Source organism: Harmonia axyridis, chromosome 6 (genome assembly GCF_914767665.1).
Source record: "Harmonia axyridis chromosome 6, icHarAxyr1.1, whole genome shotgun sequence".
Taxonomy (NCBI): domain Eukaryota; kingdom Metazoa; phylum Arthropoda; class Insecta; order Coleoptera; family Coccinellidae; genus Harmonia; species Harmonia axyridis.
In genome coordinates, this window is record NC_059506.1 from 804754 (window position 1) to 830693 (window position 25940).

The 25940-nt window shown below is 33.5% G+C and overlaps 3 protein-coding genes across 4 annotated transcripts in view; 2 read left to right on the forward strand and 1 right to left on the reverse strand.

Annotated features, from left to right (window-relative positions):
• Nucleotides 1-11139, forward strand: part of LOC123683234 (phosphatidylinositol 3,4,5-trisphosphate 3-phosphatase and dual-specificity protein phosphatase PTEN) — a 29987-nt gene extending 18848 nt beyond the window's left edge. The window contains exon 7 of one of the 2 annotated variants that reach the window (XM_045622140.1): nt 7226-7633. In XM_045622140.1, coding sequence (XP_045478096.1) covers nt 7226-7329 — 104 coding nt within the window. In that variant the 3' untranslated portion in view covers nt 7330-7633. Of the gene's footprint in view, nt 1-7225; nt 7634-10880 lie in introns of those variants that run through there. The other variant, XM_045622143.1, reaches the window with a different exon arrangement.
• Nucleotides 11140-11213: 74 nt separating this feature from the next.
• LOC123683235 (N6-adenosine-methyltransferase non-catalytic subunit) lies at nt 11214-18411 on the reverse strand. The gene is made up of 5 exons (XM_045622144.1): nt 18251-18411; nt 18017-18184; nt 17524-17960; nt 16630-16883; nt 11214-11671 (listed from the first exon to the last, which is right to left on the reverse strand). Exons 1-5 carry the CDS (start codon nt 18314-18316, stop codon nt 11418-11420), a joined length of 1179 nt encoding a protein of 392 aa, XP_045478100.1. The 5' UTR covers nt 18317-18411; the 3' UTR covers nt 11214-11417.
• A 5387-nt stretch (nt 18412-23798) lies between these two features.
• Nucleotides 23799-25940, forward strand: part of LOC123682615 (protein bicaudal C) — a 165131-nt gene continuing 162989 nt past the window's right edge. The window contains exon 1 of the mRNA XM_045621348.1: nt 23799-24170. Coding sequence (XP_045477304.1) covers nt 23945-24170 — 226 coding nt within the window. The 5' untranslated portion in view covers nt 23799-23944. The remainder of the gene's footprint in view (nt 24171-25940) is intronic.

Genomic DNA, 25940 nt, shown 5'->3' on the forward strand with positions numbered 1-25940 from the left:
GAGTGTTCATTGTTTCAATGAAATATTCATTGGGTAGAAGAACTTTGTTCATTAGATGTATAAAGTCGTACATTAACTACTTTGGACAACTTCAATAAAATTAAATTAATATTAAGTACAACCAATTGAATAATGAGCCGAACATTTTAATAATGAACATTTCACTTATTTTCTGGAAGTTCATTGATTAAATGAAAACAATTCATCAATATGATGAACGGCTTTTTATTGAATTAAAGTCTATTCATTGGTGGATGACGTAATTCATCAATACAATGATTGACTTCATGGAATTTATGTACAGGGTGGGGAAATAAGCGAGGTAAGCGGCTATATCTTAGGATCCACTCATCGTAGAGATTTGCGGTAAAAAATGTTACCACTAAAGTATACAAGAAAACACACTGGAAATTGTTTAGAAGTTCATACATCTACCGCTAGGGGGCGTAATTGCTATCGTGGAGTAGAAAAATGCATTTTACTCGAAAATGTTTTATATCAAGTTGAAAAACAAAATATCGTCACTGTCATCCTTGAAAAATTCTCCATCTTTTTGAATTCTCACTTTCGATTTTACGACATTAAATGAGGGTAGGTGAAAGGGAGAAATCTGACTGATTGAAATGCCTGTTACTTCAGTTTGGCTCAACATTTTTGAGCAAATTGGATCTCGTCTGAAAGATAATATCTTGTTGATTGAGGACAAAATATACTCATGAAAAATTTGTTTTTGCTGCTCTCGATATGGGGCGCTTAGTCAGCAGTTCATTGTTTTGTTCATTTTACTCCGAAATTTCAAATGTAATGATAGCATTTTCTTAACAGAAACAGAAGTTCCATCAAATTTGCATGAAAAAACCTGAGGGTCGCAAAGCGATAGTTTCAGGCGTTCTGAAGTTATGACCGAAAGAAGATATTCTTCAACTGATGCTCTGAAAAACCAAATTGTGTCTTTAGGTGCTGACAGAAACAGAAATCCCATCAAATTTGTATAAAAAAACCAAAAGGTCGCAAAGTGATAGCTTCAGGCGTTCTGGAGTTATGGCCGAAAAAATATATTCTTCAACTGATGCACTGAAAAACTAAATTGTGTCTTCTTTCGGCCATAACTCCAGAACGCCTGAAACTATCGCTTTGCGACCTGCAGGTTTTTCCATGCAAATTTGATGGAATTTCTTATTCTGTTAAGAAAATCCTATCATTACATTTGAAATTTCGGAGTAAAATGAACAAAACAATGAACTTCTGACTTAGCGCCCCCTATCGAGAGCAGCAAAAACAAATTTATCATGAGTATATTTTGTCCTCAATCAACAAGATATTATCTTTCAGATGAGATCTAATTTGCTCAAAAATTTTGAGCCAAACTGAACTTACAGGCATTTCAGTCAGAAAGATTTCTTCCTTTCACCTACCCTTATTTGATGTCGTAAAATCGAAAGTGACAATTCAAAAAGATAGAGAATTTTCCAAGGATTACAGTGATGATATTTTTTCGTCCCACTTCATATGAAACATTTTCGTGTAGAATTCATTTTTCTACTCTATGATAGCTATTACGCCCGATGGCGGTAGGATATGAACTTCAAAACAATTTCCAGTGTGTTTTCTTGTACAGGGTGGGCAAATTTCGATGTTTTAGCACTACAACTTTTGAACCAGAGGAGATAGACAAAATCTGATACCCACTTCTCGATCTCTTTTTCTGAGAAACTAACAAGGGTAGTATTCATTTTTGGCCACCTTCTTTTGTTTTCGAGTTATAAGCGAAAATTGGAAAAATGGCGATATCGAAAAACATTTATATCTCCGCTAATACTGATGATAGAGCTCTGAAATTAAAACATTATACAGGCACTTTTTTACGTAGAATCCAGTGGCGTGCTCGTATTTTCAAAAGGGTTTTTAATTACGAAGCTATGACCCAAAGTTATGTTTTTTTAAATGAGAACACTAGATTTTTGTGCCATTTTCTGAAAGCTTAATTTTTCCTGATTTCAAAAATATATAACATCGTATGATTCGTATCAAAATGAATAACAGAAAATGGTCAAAAACCTTTTTTTCCTTAAGAGTCTCAATATTTCTATGGTTTCAACTGTTGATGAGCCTTCCTATAACAAGAGCAGTGTCCTTCCGTCAATCTGATTATTTCTATGCTTTTCACTTATTTCTACAAAATTCGAATCTATATTTATTTTATACAAATAGTTTCGAAAAGATAAACGAACTTGGAAAAAGGTTCCTAGGTAGCTTGAACACAGTTTCAAATATTCATCTATTGAAATATCGAGAAGAGGTGTCGACTGTGCATTGTGCAATTGTTGTCATTATTAGGTAAAATATTATTTCTTGTTTGTCCCTTCGTAATTAAAATGTTGAGTTCAATCATATATGCATTGTTTCATATGCTGTTTAAAATGGATTGGTACTTGTGCGTATTGATTCTGGAGACCTATGTAAATAATCTCCTGATACATGCATCTCATTACAACTCTTTCGATTGAAAAATTCGATCTTGTGGTTTCTCCGTTATTTCCAAATCAATTTTTAGATAAAAAATTTATAAAACATATCTAGATTCGAATTTTGTAGAAATAAGTGAAAAGCATGGAAATAATCAGATTGACGGAAGGACACTGCTCTTGTTATAGAAAGCTCAATTTTTCTGTGTTCATCAACAGTTGAAACCATAGAAATATTGAGACTCTTAGATGAAAAGAGGTTTTTGGCCATTTTCTATTATTTATATTGATCCGAATCATACGATGTTATATATTTTTGAAATCAGGAAAAATTAAGCTTTCAGAAAATGGCACAAAAATCTAGTGTTCCCATTTAAAAAAACATAACTTTGGGTCATAGCTTCGTAATTAAAAACCCTTTTGAAAATACGAGCACGCCACTGGATTCTACGTAAAAAAGTGCCTGTATAATGTTTTAATTTCAGAGCTCTATCATCAGTATTAGCGGAGATATAACTGTTTTTCGATTTCGCCATTTTTTCAATTTTCGCTTATAACTCGAAAACAAAAGAAGGTGGCCAAAAACGAAAACTACCCCTTTCAGTTTCTCAGAAAAAGAGATCGAGAAGTGGGTATCAAATTTGTCTATCTCCTCTGGTTCAAAAGTTGTAGTGCTAAAACATCAAAATTTGCCCACCCTGTACACTTTAGTGGTAAAATTTTTTACCGCAAGTATCTACGATGAGTGGATCCTTACAGTGACTATATTATATTGGTAATAAAGTCACTGTATGGATCCTGAGATATAGCCGCTTACCTGGCTTATTTGCTCACCCTGTACACTTTTGGTTCAGTGTAACAATTTAAATTAACTTTGATAGCTTCACGATTCAACATATTAATTTCTTGTTCAACAATGATAAAAGTGATCGAAAAAGATGAGGCAACATTTGAGTGTTCATAAATATTCTCTATGTTTCACTCCACAGGGTGTTCTAAATTAGAGCTTACTTTTCACTCTTTTCTTTCACCCCCTTATATAAAAATAAAAGAAAGGAAGTGAGGAAGTCTTCTGAAAAGTCTTGTTCCCCAGGAGTCAAGCTATAATTGAAAGAATAATTGTTAAAATCGTCCAAAGGATTCAAGAGAAAATGAACTATCTACAAACTTTGTTGCGATTTTGTCTGTTCTCCTAATTTTTCCGGTGTGTTTATATTCTTCATATTTGAAATAAACCAAAACACTTTAATTGAAGTAGTAGTTCACAATCAAATTTACAAATGTATATCTTAAGGATGATAGGGATTGTCTATAAGTGCTTGCTTATGTAAACTTAGTATAACAGATTCTTTGTGATCGGTAACACTTATTCAAGAGTATCTCATGACCGATTTTGGATTTAACAACATTTTCGACCAAACCTGAATCAGTCTGATAAACTTGCTTATTAGTTTATCGTTCAAAAAGAAGATCCTCACTTCATGCAAATCATTTCTTCTGGGTGTTACAACCTTTCTATCACACGGTACAATATTGCACAAGTATTTAAATTCTAACAAATAAAAATTTCTAGCGAGCTTAAATGAACTCAATCAAGTTTATAATATGATATTGTAATAATTTTTGAAGGTATAGTAATTATTTCATAAATAAGCTTTTTTTTTATGTATTTATAGTTGGAATTGAAGTTCCATTTTTCAAAGAAACCTCATTAACAAGAGGAACGGTCAAAAAACATGTAATAATTCAAAACACTACATTATTTAGACTTCAATACCTAAAAAAACGATGAATGTAATATAGTAACTGACAAAGAAACTGCAACACCCAGAAGGAGTTGTTTAAATTTTAAATTTTTTTTTGTAAAACATAGTTTAGCAAGGAGTAAATGATGAAATTTAGAGAGAAAAAAACGAAGTGTTTATAATTTTTTTTTTTTTAATTTGTTATGTTATTAATGTGTTTGTCCACTGCGATTATCTATACACTCCCAACACGTCTTGGCATTGATGCAATAAGATGATCTATTTCTTCTTGAGGAATACTAACCCAAGCTACCTGTACTTCATGTCTCAGAGCCGCCAAATTCCTTGGGGGCTGGGGTAAATTTCCAAGCCACATGTTCTATGGGCGAAAGATCGGGGGATCTGAGCGGCCATGGCAAAAGATTCACATGGGTCGCTTCTAAAAAGTTTAAACTAACTCTGGCAACATGAGGTCGAGCATTATCTTGCTGAAATATTGGATTCTCGAGCCGGTTAAGGCAAGGGAGAACATATGGCTTCACTATTTCTTGAAGGTAACGCAGCGCTGTAATGTTACCTCGAATAAAGACTAAAGATGACCTACTTGCATGTGCAATAGCACCCCATACCATAACGCCCACTGTTCGGTACATGACGCTCGACATCAAACTGAGGTTCATGTCTTTCTCCCCATTCGGACAGTTACAGGAATCCCTTGTTCTCCTAACCACGCATCAGCCAAAAATCGAGTTGTCGCAAATCGGTCTCTAATGGCCATAAGTCTTAGACGTCGATCTTGAACTTTTTTTGGGCATTATCAAACCACGCTTGACAACATCTCATAACAGTAGTTGGATTTCTATTCGTACGGTTAACGATAACCAATAAGATAAGACCAATAATTCGACCTCTTTCAAATTCACTTAGCTGTCGAAAAATTTCGCGTACACGTGCTCTAGGCATTTTAACAACAACTAAACATAAACTTTGGATCTCTCCGAACAGCTGGTTCGTTGTAAAATTAAAAAAACTTGCAAAAAACAATTACAATATTTAAGTAACAAAAATTGTTTACATGAAAAAACCTTCACGATTTTTTTCTCGGAATTTAATCATTTATTCTTTGCTATACTATCTATGTTTCACCAAGAAAAATTTTAAATTTAAAGAGCTCCTTCTGGGTGTTGCAGTTTCTTTTTCAGTTAGTATGATATTAGAGATATAAGTAAAATCCTGTATTTTGTAAAGACAAATGCAGATTGACCACGTAAAATGTGTGAGTGGAACAGATATAATATAGGAATTGACCTTTATAAAGAAATAACTTCTTTGATTCCGAAAATTTATTGATTAATATAATAAGAAATATTGAGAGTGAACTCGAAGAAACAATAGAAAAAAAATTGTCCAGGAATAATAGCTCCACAATACAAAAAATAGGTAAGGCAAGGAGAAAGAGAAAAATGTAAGACTTGAAATTTCTGTGGAAAAAAGCTTACAAACTGAAGTGGAATTTGAATATAGCAGCTTATTTCAACTATACCTATCATACTGAATCATCAGCTGTATTACTATTGATCCTTTTAAATAGGAAAACAGTCATGATTTTTTGAGAGCTCGTTCATTCGTACGCCATACCTATATAAAGGGTTTGCCAGTAGGTTTCATTTTGATGTTAAAAATTCGAGTATATCAATGTTTATTTCATTGTAAAACGGAGGGTATGCCATTAACGATGAAAAAAGATATCAGCCAAATGGCCGCCACAACTACGGTTGCAGCACCATATCCTTTACATGACATTTTCCATTACCAATTCGCACATTTGCGGCTGTATATCCTCGATAAATTCACGAATTTCATCATTAAGATCATGAATCGATTGGCATAGACCTTATCTTTCACGTGACCCCAAAGAAAAAAGTCCAAATTTGTTAAATCACAAGATTCCGGTGGCAAATTGTGATCACCTTTCGGAGAAATAACAAGGACAGGAAAGTTTTCTTGCAAAATTGCTATTGTTTCGTTGCTTGTGCGGCACGTAGCGCCGTCTTGTTGAAAATAAACGTTGTCCTCATCAATATCTTTCCATTTCGGGCATTAATCATGGCCTCCCTCGAGGAATCGACAAACATAGGATTTCGTCAATGGTACGGGCTACAGTAGAAATATTCTCAGTTGTTCTTGAGCGAAACACACGGTTTCGATTCTTCACATAACTAACTTGTCCCAACAGTAAAAATTATTCCAATAGTTTCACTATAGCCGACAGAGAAGGTGCTTCACGACGACCCAAAAAAGTGCTTGAAATTGTTGAAATTCACTGGTAGTTTCAGAAAGCAAAACTCTCTGAAACTTCAAAATTTTCACCATTTTTGTAGTGAATTTCATTAATTTCAGTGTGTTTTGAATCGTGTGTATCGTTCCATTTTTAATAATGCCGTAGTTTTCACTTGTCAAATGTCAAAATATGACAGCTTACCAGATAGTGGGCTATTCAAAATGAAACCTGTTATTGGAGAACCTTTTATTTTCTGATATATGACACATCTGAAACTCTACTCAAATTTTTACCAGTAAACTATTTCACCGTACTTTGACAATACAAAGAACTAATAGTTTCAAATTATTTTCAAATTGTTGTATTTGACAATTTCAATTAGATACTTAGATGAAATATGAGTTCGAAACTATTGAAACCTAACTCTATAACTTATTCACATATTAAAACCACGTTAAAAAATAATGATTTCATAACGATATTTGTTGAAGATGAGTGGTGAAAAATTCCTATTTGAGCTTGTTATGAGCGATCGTTTGACAGAACGAGCGCTCAAAAAATAATCTTTGGTAATTAAATTCTAAAACTGAATTTAGTGATGACTGCAAAATTAACGTAGAAAAAGCAAATAACATTAATGAAAATTAAACTTTATCATGCGCCAAACAACTTGCTTGAGTTCATTTCAGCTCTGAGTAAACCTGCATGACACTAACCGCATAAGGTTTTAACAGATTTGGTGAAGCGATTACAAGATCCCGAAGGAGTTGGTTACAGAATGTTATCAGAATGCGAATTATCGCAACTATTGAGTAATGGTGATTACCAAGTGGGATAGATATGTGCCTGCTGCATGAATCTTTTCTAAGCATACAAGTATAAGTTTTGTAATATTTTGTACCTATCCATAAATATCCACACGTGTTGTGAAAAGAGCACTCCAGTGTGATAAGATGGCCATTTTAGACTATAAAGAAGATTTTCGTCTAATGAAACGGTCTCTCAATTTTGACCTTCAGTATTTATCCTCGAGTAGAGCATTGTAGAGTATCAACAGAGTTGAAAATTTCAGGGCTTTCTAAGCTATGTTCTAATCGATTTTTCACCTGAGCTTTCGAATATAACTGTAGTAAGCATCTTCATACACTGCGCAAAAAAATTAACGCACATTCTGAAAACCTCAATTTTAATGAAAGTTAACTCTACATTGACTTTATAACTTATTTTTTATGTTCTCTCGGGAAGGTTTTGAACGAAACAAGACACATTAAATGGAAGAAAAATTCAGGATTTCACCGAATCTTATGTGAAAGAAGAGAAATAAACAATTTTCAAAATACTGGAATGCTGATAAGTGATTTAATACTTGATATTTCCACCCCTAGCGTTAATTACAGCTCGGCAACGACGGTTAATACTCAAAATGAGTGATCTTAAAATGTTCTGATTTAATCCTTCCCAGATTTCTCTGAGTTGGATTCCTAAGTCATTAAGAGTAGCTGGATGATTTTCTGAACTTCTCAGCCTTCTATTGAGGTTGTCCCAAACCTGCTCAATCGGATTGAGATCTGGATTTCTTGCTGGCCATTCCATTCGAGAGACTTCAACCTCTTCAAGGTACTCCTGAACAATGCGCGCACGATGGGGTCTGGCATTATCGTCCATAAAAATGAAATTTTCACCAATGTATGGGGCAAATGGCACTACATGCTCTTCAAGAATGTTCCTTATATACCTATCAGCATTCATAGCTCCATTATCAACGACCACTAGGTCTGTGCGAGAAGTCAAAGATATTCCACCCCATACCATAATCGATCCTCCCCCGAAACCAGTAGTATTCAGGAAATTGCACTGAGCATATCTTTCATGTGGACGTCTGTATACAAGGGAACGTCGATCACAATGGTAGAGGCAGAATCTGTCTGAGTGCTAATTTGCACCCCATGAGTTCGCTCAAGCTGATTTTGAAGGAGGCGAGCGGTTGCAAACTGTTGTCTCAACGAAGAAACTCTCAAGTAACGTTCTTGAATGGCAGTTGTTACCCGTGGTCTACCCTGTCCTGGTCTTCGGACATTCATACCTGTCTCCCTGAATCGATGCAACATTCTGGACACTTGTATGGGAAACTCCAAACCTTTCTGCAATTCTTGTGTATGTCCACCCTTCTTCTCACAAAACTACCGCTTGGGCACATTCCTCTTGGGTCAAATTGCGTGTTTGGCGTTGCATAGCGATCGAGTGTAGAAAATCAAACGAAAGAAAAAGTATTGATCACTAGAATTGATCGAGAACAACTGATTTCAGAATGGAGCCAATACATTCAAAATCTGATAATCTCATCTTTTTTTATTCCTGCTGGGAAAAAAACATCTGTATTGAAGAAAAACGTTGAAAGTGGATAACATAAGCATGCATAATTCTGATAAAAATAATTATCATTGAGAACACCTTCAGTTGTAGAATAAATTTGAGGTTTCCATAATGTGCGTTAATTTTTTTGCGCAGTGTAAATGTTCAGATGCCGTTCTCATTTGCTTTCTTTTTTGTTGTGCAAGGTGTATATGAATAGTTGTGACAAAATTTAGGTGGTGATTCCTTGTCAAACAAATGTTCAGAAAAGATGAGGTAAAATCTGAGTGTTCACTGTTCATAAACATTATCTTCAGTCAATGATTCACTCCGCAGGGTGTTCTGAATAAAAGCTCACTTTCCGTTATTTTTGTTCACCATAATATATAACAAAAAACAAAGTAACTAAGGACGGCATCTGAACAGTTATGTTCCTGAGGAATCAAGGTACAATTCAAAAAAATAATTGCTAAAATGGCAATTCAAAAGGATTCAAGAGAAAATGAACTACAAACTTTCCCTAATTTTGGCGGTGTGTACCTATATATTGTACTTGAGCTAAACTATCTGGAAGTGATCGAGAACCAATAAATGCTATGTATGACCAACCTTTCAAGATGCTTACCGTAGTTGTAGGAGAATAATTGAAAAAGTAATTTGACCTCGGCTAAAAAACCCAGATATTATTTTAACTCTATTGATCAATCTTGCCATGAAAATCTTCAGCATTATATTGTAGAGTATTGTTCAGTGCCAATATTTGAACAATTCAATTTTTTATTTTTAATTGCACAAAAACTATGATGAATTCAGGTTTTATCCAAACAGTATTTTAATATTTCAATTTTATGACAAAAGATGATAATAATTATATATTTATCCTTTAACTATATGTGTAGAAGGATGTTCACTTTGAGCAATTTTATTCAATATATGAGAATCTTTTATCATTCTCTGATTTGAAAGACAGGTTACAAATGGGGGATGGGTGGTTGAAGAATTTCGTCAATGATATTTGATGAACGGATCACTTTTTTACTTTCTACATGTAAACTAGTAGAAAAATGGTAAACTATTATGTTAGTTTTAAAGTCTTCAAAAAACGTTCAACTTTGTACATCATGTAATAGCATGGTTTTCAATGAGAACTGTATTTCGCATAAATACAATTTTAGCGGATCATATTTCTTTGAATTAGATGTAAGTTTGGTTAATTATCATCATTTGATTCGAATAATTAACTCGCCTACATAAAATTTTCATTAATTTAGTTCTTCAACAAATTCAAACAACAAGGAAATTCATAACATAAATAATCAAATACATAACTGAAAGGGAAAGTAATTGCAACATAACAAAAAACAATTTACTCTCTGATGTAAGGTATATAAATCATTCTGAAACAAGTTATTTCATTTTGTCATCGATGACGTAGTATAATTACACAGCGACTGGTGATGATGAGACGTTAAATTTTTGTTACTTTTAACTAGTCGTTGAATGAATGGTTAATAATTGTAACGTTATTATCTACTCAACACCCATCCCTACTACATATGGAAGTAATTTCAAATCAATTTAACAATTTCTGGTTTTGTAAAAAGCTTTATTTTGAACTTCTTTGTCTTGAAACAAACCTTATGTTTTTATTGTTGATAAATTTAAGCATGCCATAGCTATTAGTATAACCGATATCCCTATAGTGTAGAATCTTAGCCTACTTTGGTTTCCATTGAAATAAAAATAATTACAGAATGTATCACTAAATAAAAGAACCAAATTTTTCAATTCATTCATGGCAAAAGTGATAATTTTACTGTAAATATTTTGAGCCTGTTATCTTATACTCTGACTTGGATTTTTTCCAATATTTGTATCCATAGGGGTATTAGAATGAGATACACGATTGTAGCATAGCTCTTTGATTTTGAAGATCTGAATAAATTATTATTCTTCATAAATTTACCTTTCTCGTTACTTAAAAACCAAAAGTTTGAACACGAACATAGGAAAACATCAACGATTAATTTATTTCAGGCGATTCGACATACCTATGAGGAATAGCAGACATTCATGACAACTGTGGAAATTAAATTTATTCTAATTCAAACAAACTAAACACTTGAGGGGTTTCTCAGAAATCTACGAGAATATTAATAAATAATCTGAGAATAAGATGCCACATCCTACCCATCTACAAAAATAAAGAATATATTAATTTTTTTTTTTTTCAAAAAACTCTTTGATTGCAAATTTAGTTGACACTGAACTGGTAAAAATACAAATTGGAAAAATCGATGGCATTTTTTTTACAGCCTTCTCAAAATCATTTTTTACTCCAACAAAAATTAATTAATATAAAGTAATAAATAAAATGAGTACTCAACTTTATTAATATTATTATTAATTACAACTTCATTAATAATTAGGTCAAGATCAACTTTCACAAAAAAAAATTCCATCCAGATTATTACGACTTGGAAATATTTAGTTCAGATAGTGATACAAGAAGAAAATAATGAAAATAAATTTGTATTTTGCATCCACATTTCTTCCATACTTGGATGGCATTTATCATCGTCCTCTACCACGACCTCTCTGAAAATTACCACGTCCTCTATTTCCTGAATTTCCTTTATTTTTAGCAGGTGGGCTTTTTGGCCTGAGCGCCTCAATTCTTTCTGTGCAACCAGTAGTTAGAGTTGTTGGTGTGAAGGAGGAACTGTATAATTCAACGTTGAAATTCGAATTGGTCAGATCAGGTCCAACGGTTATCCAACCAGGTCTTATGGTGCTGTCTCTGCCAAATAAATGGAGTCGTCTTCTACCTAAGGAGAATTGTTATTGAAAGGTAAATAGAAGTGGTGAAAACCTTAGGTCCAGTAATAAAGGGTGTTTTTTTTAGAGCTATAGAACTTTAAATTGCAATAAAACAACGATGGATTATTCGATTGACATGAATTTTATTTATCCGCAAGATAATCTTGTGGCATTACATTCTAAATATGATTTCTGGCATATGATCGCCACGGTTGGCTCGGATGTAGTCCAATCTGGACGTCCAATTTTCGATGACTTTTTCCAACATTTGTGGCCGTATATCGGCAATAACACGGTGAATGTTGTCTTCCAAATGGTCAAGGGTTTGTGGCTTATTCCGCATAGACCAATGACTTTACATAGCCCCCAGAAAGTAGTCTAGCGGTGTTAAATCACAAGATCTTGGAGGCCAATTTACAGGCCCAAAACGTGAAATTAGGCGGTCACCAAACGTGTCTTTCAATAAATCGATTGTGGCACGAGCTGTGTGACATGTTGTGCCGTCTTGTTGGAACCACAGCTCCTGGACATCATGGTTGTTCAATTCAGGAATGAAAAAGTTAGTAATCATGGCTCTATACCGATCACCATTGACTGTAACGTTCTGGCCATCATCGTTTTTGAAGAAGTACGGACCAATGATTCCACCAGCCCATAAAGCGCACCAAACAGTCAGTTTTTCTGGATGTAACAGTGTTTCGACATACACTTGAGGATTAGCTTCACTCCAAATGCGGCAGTTTTGTTTGTTGACGTAGCCATTCAACCAGAAGTGCGCTTCATCGCTATACAAAATAAAATGGACGTAGTGCGCGATACGTATTCCGCACAGAACCATTATTTTCGAAATAAAATTGCACTATTAGCAAGCGTTGTTCAGGCGTGAGTCTATTCATGATGAATTGCCAAACCAAACTGAGAATAAACCACTTGACAGCTGTTAAATCGGTCGCCATCTTGAACAGTAATGCCAACTTAAAGTTATATACCTCGAAAAAAAACACCCGTTACATTGCTATATAATTTTGTATCATCACTGAATTAATAATTCAAGAAAATTATTTATGTTGAAACCTTATGAGAGAGGTTAGAATAATTTTTTTGAATGGTACATTCTATTCAAATTTTTCATTATCGAAGTCTTGGGAACTTCTAACTTTGAGATGAAACGACATTATTCGAAAATGAATGAAAAGTACAGTATGTCCAAAGTCACTTGACTAGCACAGAAATATATTATATATTCAAAATTTGTCCTGTTTTCAAGTAATTTAGTAGGTGTCAGTCATTTATAATTCTGCCTGCATTTAACAACACATAAATCAAAGGAACAGATGTATTAGCATTTTCACACATTGGTCAAGTGAGTGGTTAGACTATACAGAGACATCAAATATTTGGTACACACATTAGTGTATGTTTTCATGTCCATTGCTTGATTGAAATTGGTTCTATATAAAAATTTAAATCACTTTCTAAAGATTTCACAACAAAAAAGGGCTTTACCCCTAAAAAAATATCTTCCTGTAGCTTGTTACAATCACTCAGCATATTTGGTGCTTTAAACCCTAAAACTCAACCTATATTCAAATTCTTAATATCTCAATAACTGATAGAGTTATAAAGAAAAAACTGAAAAAATCTTGAGACTTTAACGTTTGGTAACTGTAGTTTGGGGGCACATGTTTATGGAAAAAAAAGTCTTAATTTAACCTGAAAAATAGGCCCCTGAAATCTTAATAATGAATTTTGTAGAAACCCTGAAAAAGAAATGAATGGACTTGAAAAAAAATATGGAAAGGGAAATGATAAGTTAATGGAAAATTAATAATTAATCTTTTACTCAGTTTTTCGAAAATATTTGAACTGTGCTCAAGGTTGATATCGTTCATGAATGAATGTGAAATACTGAATCGCTATCAACATGCCTATTTATAATAATATATAATAATAATAATAAACTTTATTTTTCTGACCTTAAATCAGTACAGGTGTACTGGTACCAAGGCTTCAACTCATATAACATATCTAAATTAACAAATCACTTCTATCGAAAAAAAAACAAAAAAAGGTGAGATCTACACTAACCGGAATCTATCAATTCATCAAAGAAAAATTGAAGTCTGCAGATGACAAACTATTAGGTATGTTTTTTGATTGACCAAAAGAATATGACTACTTGGATAGAGGCTTCTTATTGAATAAAAATAATGGGAATATGTGGTGTTCAAGGAAATGACGGTGAGTAGTTTAGATCATATCTGTCTAATAGAACACAGTGTGTCAAAATAACGAATAGGGAAGGAGTCTTTGAAAAATCGGATAAATTTATAATTACACAGGGGTCTCTCAAGGAAGTATTGCGGGACCATTTCTGTTCTTAATTTGTATGATTTGTAGTATACTGGGTGATTTTTTCAAGTTGAATCACCCAAAAATCTAGAAAAAGAAAAATCTTACAGAAAAATGTTTTGAATGAAAGTTTAATGGTTTTGAGGGGGAAAACTACTTCTTTCATTTAATTCCCCCTTGTAGAGGATACTGGGATCAATTTTGAAGTTTAAATGGGAACCCCTATTTATTATTGGAGATTCGTGTTCTATGGCAAAAAATACAAAGAGTACAACTTTTCACAAATCATCACAGATGGGTCCTCAATCAAATTTGAATTTATCATCTAAACAACCTTAATGTATGCGTTCCATTAATCATTCACATCAAATTTTAATTGTAAATTGTCCAACTATTCGTTTAAACTTCAAACAATGGAAACGTTCTGCGCATAAAGATAAAAGCCTTGGCGGAGATTTCTACTAGATTCCAAATAATTTTATTTTGATTGATACATCGTTATCAATTAATGTGAAGTATTTTGAACCAACAAATTATGTCGCCATTTTAAAATGATCAAGGACAGTTGTATAGGGTGTCCCAAATTCGATGCTCACTGAAAGCATCTCGAGAATTATAAGACTCACAAAAAAAATTTTGAAGGAACCCCAAGCTCTTTTTCCGAAATAATGAGATATCAGAAAGCAGATCCTATTTATCTTGATTCGTTCTCAACTTACAAGGCGTTTTTGAAAAATGACTGTTTCAAATATTTCGCTATCAATTGGTTTCTGTTTGAGATATTCAAAAAATTCTTAAACTTTTTTTTTTAAGTAATTTTTATGGTTAATATGATAATGAAAATATAGAAATTAATTACTCTTTCAGAGATATAGAGCAAAGTTGGTGTTTCTTAAATGCTACACCCTTTTTTTTTTTCAACGTAGTTTTTTTGTCCGCATATTTGTCGAAAAGCAACCCATTATCGCTCCTTCAAAAATGTTATCCAATTCGAAGCACCAAGATTTTTAATTGATTCAACCTAAAAAAAAACCACCCGGAAAACATAATTGAAAATGGGAACATAACCATATTTCCGGACGATACAAATTTGGCTGTAGAAGCAGAAGATCAACAAAATCTTTCAATTGAAGCAACAAACATCCACACAAAGGCAAAAAATTTGTTTGAACGAAATAAGATTATTCTTAATGAGGATAAAACAAAAATGGTGGTTTTTAGTAAAAGTCGATGTAGAAAAAAAAAAAACTTGAATATATTAAATGGGACAAAAAGTACTTGAAAGTTAATTATTATACGAAGATTTTAGGCATTTTACTTGACAGCTTTCTTGACTGGAACACTGGAACAAACATAGATTTTGTTTCTGGTAAACTAAATAAGATTTGTTATGTAATTAGAATAACTGCAAAATACTTAAATGAATAAACATTAGGAAGGTTATACAGAGCCAATTTTGAATCTGTCATGCCATACAGAATGATAATTTGGGGAATGAGCACAACTTTGGGAAACATTTTTGGTATTCGAAAAAAAGATACTGAGAATCACATATAGGATGGATTTTGGACAGTCTTGCGAAGGACTTTTCAGAGAGAAGAGAATTTTTACAGTATATGGTAGAGTATATATGTAGAGTGTGAGATATTTCTACAAAGAAACAAGAGCAAATTTGGAAAAAACAAAAATTTAAACACCAGATACGAAACCAAATCCACTAACATACACTATGATTTAGTTTGACTAAACAAATCTGTCTTATACAGGGTTGAAGGTTCAAAGGAAAATGAGAGATTCCTTGGATAATTATAAGTAAAAAAGTCCTATGAAAATGAACCCGCAAACGCTTTGTTTTCCAGATACATGTTGTTTCTTGTAGTTCTACTTTTTTTGTGATGATTAACCAGTTTATGGAATCTTTATGAATCAGAGCTACACATTGGGTAAATAAGTAGCAAAACTTATTGTTAATTAATTCATCACAGCTTACTAACTGGATCTTTATAATAATTTGGAGTTTCCTGATTATTAGACAATTGTTTGAAATTTTTTTTTGCAAAATCGGTAGCAGATACGACAAAACTACAAGAAACCAAAAAGTGGATCAAAATTTTTTTTTACATTTTTCTGAACTACCAGTGACTCATAAAAAAAAAGTTCTGGAGGAAAGAAGCAGACACTGTTCCAGAAAAATAACACCCTGTAGATTTGCATTCAAAATTAGCATAATACATGATGAAAACTTCAAATTGGTATATCTATGCCAAATTTAAGTTAAATATCTTGGGAAAGGAAGGTGTTACGAGGTAAAAACTTGAAAAAAAAATCATACTTCAACACTCTGTATCCCGAAAACAAACTGTTTATATGACTTTTTTTCTTAAAATGTAATTTTCATTTGTACCTCAAATTTAGGAACAGCATATTCAATATGTTATGGAATACTCTTAAAACTGTTATTAGATTCAGAACAATCAGAACCGTTCAATGTGGATGACAAAATGTAATTTGCTTTCTGAAGAGTGCGAATGTTTTTTTATTTCTTTCATTGCTCTTTTTAGCTTTGTTTAATCATTTGAGGTTAATTTATAAATAAAGAAATATTATTATTTACCTAAACAGAAATGCTCGATTATGTGAAATATTTCTACTGGTTTTTCCAAAATCCCATATTCATTTTCTTCAGATATAATCAAATCAATATCCACGTTAGCATGTATAAAATCTCCATCTGTTGATCTCCTAACAGTCCCTTTTATTCCCATCAAACAATGTTCTTTCGTTCTCTGAAATACGGCCTTAGGTTCAATATTTTTCGAGTGTCCTGGATTTTTTATATTCGTTCTGATCCAACTAATATCTTCACACCTGAAAGAAGTTAGGTATTAAAAACACTGCAAAATTTAGATAACTGTTTATTATTTTCTCTGTATCGCAAAATATCTCAATCTGTACAAAAAGACCTTATAATCATAGACATAATAAATATGCTGTTTTTAAAAATTTGTATCTCCAAAACAATTAGAGCTAGGACTTCTCAATGTATTTAGTAGCAACTCTAATTTACAATTCAAGTATTGTACCTCTTGAAGTTTTCATGGAACATATTTTTTTGAATTCAACCCCTTGATTTTTAGCCTTTAAAATCCATGATTTGGGTTTTTGAACTGAGCTGATCAATGCATTATGAGATCGAATGTTGGAACAAAATTTAATATATGTAGCTGGTTTAGTTCCCGGAAAAGCTTTTGAAGATGGATCTGCTTTATACAATTTTGTGAATTCTACACATTTCAGAACGAAATCTCAATAAGATATTAATCATTAGGAAAATAATATCGACATAATATGATGTGAATTACTTCGAAATTAAAATTTCAAAAGTCATAAACATTCATCAAGGTGTTCATTAGTTTATTATTTATATTTGAACAAATTCTTCCCTGAAAATCAAAAATATTGACATTTGAATTATATATTGGACTTATAGTTGAAAACTTATTGTTACCTTCTAAATCCCCATTTTCTCAAACAAACTCTACCCATATCCAAGCCTTCAGAACTTCCACACCACAAAAAAACAAAACTTCTCTGGGCAGCAATTTCACCAATGTCGAGATTCATGATCTGATCCCATGTCCAAAATTGCATGTTAGTTGCACCCATTGATCTTTGATATTCTTCTAAGGGCGGTTCTATAAGAATCACATCAAATTTACTGTTCAAATTTTTCAAATCATACGTTGAAAGATCAGCCTTAAGATACATAGGCGGAGTTGCAGTTTGGGCAATCAATTCATCTTTGAGCTTAATTAGTTCACGTAATTTGGGATATTCTTCGAATCGATCAGCTAAACCTACATCTCTTATGAAATTTTGAGGTCTCTGTCCTGTATCGACAAAATGCTGGCAATAGTCATTATGTGGATTTGATGATTGAGTACCCTTAAATATTTTCAAGAATTATTATACGTTCCTTTTGCATGTATACTGAAATCTACCTTCAAAAATGTAGAAGAATCTCTATAAACTAATTCGTCGGGGGTATCCTTTTTGTAATCATATTTCACTTCTTCTTGGGAAGATGAAGCTCCAGGATTTTTTTTCTTAGTTGTACCAGTATCAGTTCCTAAAATTTCACGAAGTTCTTCTGCCCCTGAAACACCGAGCTAGGAAGAATTCTGTTTGAATGGTTTATTCTTTTATTGGAATAGGGTCAAATTAGTTCCACTTACAGTTTGTGCTAATAATTGTTTTCGTTTGCGCGATTTTTCACGTCTTTCTTTCAGAATATCTCCCATTGTTAACAAATAACAATTAGTTTCGTTTATTTCTAATTTCGTTTACTCATATATCGATGACAGTTGCAAATGTAAGGTTAGTTGTTTGAATGTACAGAATAGCATAAAACCTGTTTCGTGTCTTCTTTCCTTCCACTAAGTACATGATTTCTGTAAATCTAAATAGGATTTCACACTGCTTTGGTCTTTATTTGTATGAATTTTATAGTATTTGGATGGATTATTCCCAACTACGAACTATTGATTAGATTGAGATTTCATGTATAATAATATCAATAATATTACATAAGTGTTAATTTTTATTTTGTAGCTATTTTCAAGATACAAGGTGTTTTTTGTAGTCCTCCTTTTTTATGATTGTGATGCATATAAAAGTTTATCGAATCTTTATTCATCTTCTCTACAGATTGGGTAAATACATAAGTACCAAAACTTATTCATCACAGTTCACTGAACCTTATAATAATTTGAATTTTCCTGGGGATTACTGAAGAATTGTTTAAAAAAAAACAGATAAGAAACCATATGTAGTACTGGACCAAATTTTTTTTTACATTTTTCTAAAATACCAGTGGTTCACAAAAAAAGTTCTGATGGAAAGAAGCCGCCACTGTTCCAGAAAAAATATCACCCTGTAGATTTGTATTCAAAATTAGCATACCACATAATGAAAACTTTAAATTGGAATATCTATGCCAAATTTGAGTCGAATATCTTGTGAATGAAACACATTAAATAGAGCCGTATCTAGGTACTATTGCGCCTGTGGCAATATATTAGGCAGCGCCCCCCATTTTCTAAGATTTTTTTTCATCGATTATATTTTCTTATAGTATTTTTTTATATGTTTTCGTTGAAGTTTTGAAATAATACACAATATTATACAGGGTGTATATGAATGGCGCTGGAAAGGTAATTTTCAATTTGTGAAAAGTTTATAATTATTTCTTTTTGTCAAAATTATTTTATATTTGAGCTAATAAAAATCTCAATGAAAATATCGTTTTGACATGCGCCAATTGGAAATATTGGAGGCTGAAAATAATTCCAGCCTCCACAACTCAGGCGTATAATCTGTTGATATTTCCTTTTCTCAAAAACCGCGAATTTTAGCAGAAACCTTATTTGAGACCTTATTTCTTGAGAATGGATCAGTCTATCCAGAATTAATTTTTTTATTGTAAAATATGAATTAAGAAGAAGTTATTGCGAATAGAGTTTGAGGGGTGGTTTTTTCTACCCCTTGGAATCATAGAGGAGCACCACCAACAATTTTTTGGATGTCTTATCGCCCTCTTAAAATGTCAATTTTATTTCATTCTTGTGATTTTTTTGGTTTTCAAGAGAAAAATTAAAAACTTCTTTTCGGGCGCCGTCTTTAGGGATCTGTAACATAGCGGGAAGGGGCTGAAAAAAAGTTTAAAAGAAAGACCCCTTATTTTTTTTCGCGACCATTCATAAACACCATGTATAAATTTACTTATTTTTATTGGAAACATTAAAATACACATACACATATCAGGTGTGTGAATAAAACTTTCCCGTTTTTTTTCAAATTTTGAGCCTTTATTGTGAAAAAATGGTTACAAATGAATTATTGAAAGTATTGGCCATCGCTAGCTACAACTTTTCCCCATCTTTCTGGCAACATACGAATCCCGTTGCGAAAAAATTCGACCGGTTTGGCCTCTATCCAGTCATCCACCCATTTTTTGGCTTCCTCGTAGGAATGGAAGTGCTGGTCAGCCAGGCCATGCGTCATCGATCTGAAGAGATGGTAATCAGACGGAGCAATGTCTGGACTATACGGCGGGTGGGGTAGGACTTCCCATTTGAGCGTTTCTAAGTATGTTTTCACCGGCTGTGCAACATGTGGGCGAGCATTGTCATGTTGCAAAATAACTTTGTCGTGCCTGTCGGAGTATTGTGGCCGTTTTTCTAGCAGTGCGCGGCTCAAACGCATCAATTGTCGTCGATAGACCTCGCCTGTGATCCTTTCATTCGGTTTCAGAAGCTCATAGTAAACCACACCTAGCTGGTCCCACCATATACAGAGCATGAGCTTGGCGCCATGAATATTTGGCTTGGCCGTCGATGATGATGCATGGCCGGGTAGTCCCCATGATTTTCTTCGCTTCGGATTATCGTAACGGATCCACTTTTCATCGCCAGTCACGATACGATGCAGAAAACCCTTTCTTTTATGTCGCTGAAGCAGCTGTTCGCAAGTGAAAAAACGCCGTTCGACGTCTCTCAGCTTCAGTTCGTACGGCACCCAATTTCCTTGCTTTTGGATCATTCCCATGGCTTTCAAACGCTTGGAAATGGTTGTTCGGTCAACTCCCAATGCTTCAGCAAGTTCTTCTTGCGTTTGACACGAATCTTCATCAAGCAAAGTCGCCAATTCTTGATCTTCAAAGATTTGCGGCCGCCCGGAACGCTCCTTGTCTTCCACGTCGGAATCGCCACTTTTGAAGCGTCGAAACCATCCGCGAACACTTGAATCATCGACACAACCTTCTCCATAAGCTTCCTGAAGCAACCGATGCGCCTCGGCAGCAGATTTCTTCAAATTGAACCAATAAAGTGAAACTTCCCGCAAATGACGTCGACTCGGCTCAAATTTCGACATTTTCACGATTTCAAAAATTTATGATGCGAAAAAATTCAACTAATGTGTTAGTGTGGAATTGTTGACAGGTGAATAAGCTTTGATTATGACATATGTAACCATTAAATACTCGCACAGTATTGGTGGCGCCATCTCTTACAAAAAACGGGAAAGACTTATTCACACACCTGATACAATATATAAAAAACCGATTGTTATGAAATTGTGTGTATGCATGAAAACCGAGATCTTTTGAATTATTTCGCCTGCTGCTCCAATCTTTAATTTCTTTTTGTATTTTTGGCGCCCCTGCAGACCTTGCGCCCGTGGCAAGTGCCACCTTTGCCACGCTCTAGATACTGCTCTGACATTGAATTGTAAAACACAGCACAGACAATTTTTCGATGCGAATAACTCAGTTCAGTTCTTCGATAACTGCATTATTAAAATTTAACCCACCCATTCTGCCTTCTTCATACAATTTTATCAAAATTCTTATTATCCCTTGTTCAACAAATATTAGAACATACTTAAAATAAAGATAAAGAAGTTTTCGTAAGTAATTGCACAAGTGCATCAAAATTACCGACAATTTTGCATGACATCATGTTGTCATAAGAACTGCATGAGTTCATTTTCATTTTTGGAGAAAGAGCCCTCCACCTTCGGTGTCGGGCTCTTTCTCCAAAAATGAAAATGACCGAATGCAGTTTTTCAAAGAAAACACGCTGGAATACGAAATTATCCGGTCATTTTGATGCACGAGTGTAATTCGAGGGAATATTTCCCGAATAAACTGTTACATCTCTTGTCTAAGATGCATAGAATACCTGGTGTGTCTACTTATACCTGTAAAACTTTCAGACAAAACGGGAGATTTTTCGGATTTATACCTACTTGATTTCGAGGGATCGCGGGCTTTTCAGATGGCGCACACATCGTTTGAATTTGACATTTCTCTCAATTCTCGACACTTGTGAACCAAGGGCGTAGATTTTTTTTTTCTTGGGGTGGGATAATCGAAAAAAAAATTTTTGACGACAACTTTTATTCATATCTGTAATGTTAGAAAAAGAAGTTTCATAATGAAGTTTGAACCAAATTACTCGAAATAATTTTTGTTGTTACTAATTCGGTTGTTCCTACCTTGTTCTCAAATAAGAGTTACGAAGGAAATGAGAAATTACTTGGATAATTTTGAGAAAAAGAAGTTTCATGAATATGAGCCCACAAAGGCTTTGCTTTCAATATACAGGTTGTTTCTAGTGTGTCGTACAGTTTATCAAATATTTATTAATCTTCGCTACAGATTAGGTAAATAAATACCAAAACTTATAATTAATGCATTCATTAGAGCTTACTAGCTGGATCTTTATAATAATTCGGATTTTCCTGAGGATTACTAACGATTTCCTCGAAATCGATAGCAGATACGACAAAACTATAACAAACCAAAAAGTGTAGTACTGGACTAGAGTTTTTTTTCTACATTTTTCTAAACTAACAGCCATTCACCAAAATATAGTTTTGGAGGGAAGAAGCAGGCATCCTTCCAGAAAATATATCACCCTGTAGATTTGCATTCAAAATTAGCATATCACATGGTGAAAACTTTAAACTGGAATATCTATGGCCAATTCATATTAAATATCTTGTGAAGGGAAGGTTATACGAGAAAATAACTTGAACTTCAACACATGTATCTCAAAACTAAATGTTTGGGGACTCATGTTATAGGACTTTTTTTCTTGAAATGATCCGGAAATCTGTCATTTTCATTTATATCTCCAACTTAGGAGCACCGTGTAATTACCCCCAGAATCCCCCTATTTCTACGCTCTTGTCATGAACTTTGAGTATAGAACAATAATATTTTATATTCTATGGTCTGTCATTATATTCCATTCATTTGAGTAAAAATTCGATATGAACTGAATTGTAATTTATTGTGAATGTTTGCAGTGTCTAAAATCAGTATTTCCTTTTTAAACGGCACCAGGGCAGATGCGGGAATTCGAAAAATTTTAAAGAGCGCCACCTTACAGCACTCTGGTGAAGCAGACCACCAAAGCAACAGGTGGGTCTCTCAAAAAGTCTGAAACAATATCGAATCAGTAAACACACCAGGTATTCTATGCATCTTACTCTTGTCAAACTGATGTAGAATGGAATTTCCATAGATTCGAACTGTGTAAGATGCATAGAAACTATGCATCTATGAACAGAACAATTATCGCAGTGCTGTTTCGCTTCCTACGATGCAATTATCGTAAGTAATTGCACAAGTGCATCAAAATTACCGATAATTTTGCATGACAGCGTGTTGTCATAAAAACTGCATGAGTTCATTTTCATTTTTGGAGAAAGAGCCCGACACCGAAGGTGGAGGGCTCTTTCTCCAAAAATGAAAATGACCGAATGCAGTTTTTCAAAGAAAACACGCTGGAATGCGAAATTATCCGGTAATTTTGATGCACGAGTGTAATTCGAGGGAATATTTCCCGAATAAACTGTTACATTACTTGTCAAACTGATTTAGAATGGAATTGCCATAGATTCGAACTGTGTAAGATGCATAGAAACTATGCATCTATGAACAGAACAATTATCGCAGTGCAGTTTCGCTTCCTACAATGCAATTATCGCTGTAATTTTCGATAATTGTTCTCCAGATACATAGAATTTTTGACAGGAGGGAAATATTCGCTGTAATTTTCGATGATTGTTCTCCATATACATAGAATTTTTGACAGGAGGGAAATATTCTCACATACCGCAGCATGAGTCTATGACAATCTCGAAATGATGGTGCAAAAAAATGTTCATATGTACCTAATGAAAAGAAAAGAACATGTGGATCAAATACGAATTGAAAACCGCCAGTCGCGTTCAAATACAGATGGAGTCAACAATAAATAATTTCAATTGATCCATTTACAAGAAAGGAACGCGGTGAAAATTTTAAAACAAGGCTCCAAAGTGAATATATCTGAAATTTACAATAACAATAATTCACAATGGCGTGCAATTTGATGCAATCGAGGGCATCGGTCGATGTAAAAAATTCCGATACCCAATCTGAGGTTTCAGAAAGCGGGACTTGTACTTCTGGATGGAATTCAAACTGGGACTCTAGGGAAGAACTTCAGGATTTCGTCAATAAAATTGGACTGAACGACGTGTCGGACTTGTATCAGGACAGATTTAAAGTCGACAGAAAAAAATTGGAACAAATGCTAAGCGGTGAGTATACCTACAATTTTTGAGGGTTCAAGATGGCGACATTCCTGCTGCTATCGACAACCATTACTATTTATTTCACGATAGATTGGTGGTGTAGGATCAGAGAAACAGGAAAATGATACTCTGTTAGTTCGCCGAAGTTTCGGAAAAAATTATTTCCATCCTCAAGGCTCTACAAAATTTAAGGAAAACATCATTTGTAACATTGATGAAGTTGTTTACAAAAATAAAGGAAAGATGAGCATTACTAAAAGTTATTGACTAGAAAATATCACAGAAGGGATGGTCTGGTATAATTTAGATATACGAAGAAACATTAGATATATAATTCAAAACATTTTTAGCTAAAAATAAAAAGTAATATACACACATATAGGTACAAACAAAGTACTTACATGCTAGACAAATGTATCTTCCCAAAATCTGAAAATCAAAAAATAAGTACTTTGTGTGTACCTAATTGTGTGTATATTACTTTTTATTTTTATTTTTAACTAAAAATGTTTTGAATTATATAATGTTTCTTTGTATATCTAAATTATATCATACCATCTTTTCTGTGATATTTTCTAGTCAATAACTTTTAGTAATGCTCATCTTTCCTTTATTTTTGTAAACAACTTCATCAATGTTACAAATGATGTTTTCCGTAAATTTTGTAGAGCCCTGAGGATGGAAATAAATTTTTCCGAAACGTCGGCGAACTAACAGAGTATCATTTTCCTGTTTCTCTGATCCTACACCACTAATCTATCGTGAAGTAAAATATTTGGATCACCACTTCAGATCTTATTACTATTTATATTATGTATACAGTCTGTCCCGCGAACGAACAACAACATGAAAGATTGGGTAAAATAAAATAAAGAAATTTCCGCAGATATTTTAATGTTTACAATAATTGTTTCGCCAACATTTTGGCTTCTTTAGAATTTATATTTCGATAATCTACTCAAATTTCTTATGATTCTGACTATTCTATACTCAACGGCAAAAAATTAAGGGAACGGACAAGTAGTTCATCTTCTCCCAAACCCTTTGGCCGATTTAATCAATTTTTTTTTTTGAATTGTAGCTTGATTCCTCAGGAACGTAACTGTCCAAATGATGTCCTCAATCACTTTGTTTTTTGTAATATATAGAAGTAAACAAAAAAGAAAATCAAGGTTTTATTCAGAACATCCTGTGGAGTGATTTGTTGATAGACGATAATGTTTACGAACACTTAGATGTTGTCTCACATCTTTTGAACACTTCCTCTTTTTATTGATCATGATATCTTTATTTTGAAAGAAATTACAGCACTTTGAGCGGTTCCAGTACGTTGAAAAAAATCAGTCAATAGACAGAGTGGCCACTTTTTAAATGGGATTGTATTGGTAACTTTTATACCATGAGAGTTAGAAGGTCGGTCAAATGGAGAAAAAGTTGAATTCATAGAAGCATTGTCAAGCAGTTCAAACAAATCGAGATTATCAGGGCTGGTTATTGAGATATCCTAAGAAAAGTAAATTTTGTCATTTTGATTTTTCTTTTTTTCCCAATTTATTTCAAATATCATCAAAAAATGTTATTGAAATTTTTTATTCGACAGTAAATTATCCTCAATTTGACGTAATCAGATTTCATATCCAACGTTTCGTACTCTCTGGGCCACCCTCAACCTCATTTTTTTCAATACGGACCTGCATATTTTATGACATTTTTCGAAATAACTTCTAATGCTGAATTCAACGATATATCATACAATGTATTTCAAAGTTGATTTTT

What these genes read in the sequence shown, in the direction of transcription:
- LOC123683235 (XM_045622144.1), bottom strand. Translation starts at nt 18,316, where the DNA reads ATGGGAGATATTCTGAAAGAAAGACGTGAAAAATCGCGCAAACGAAAA. An exon ending in ATTCTTCTACATTTTTGAAG is followed by an intron (nt 17,961 to 18,016) that starts GTAGATTTCAGT and finishes AAAATATTTAAG; the next exon opens with GGTACTCAATCATCAAATCC. An exon ending in AATCGAGCATTTCTGTTTAG is followed by an intron (nt 11,672 to 16,629) that starts GTAAATAATAAT and finishes AATTCTCCTTAG; the next exon opens with GTAGAAGACGACTCCATTTA.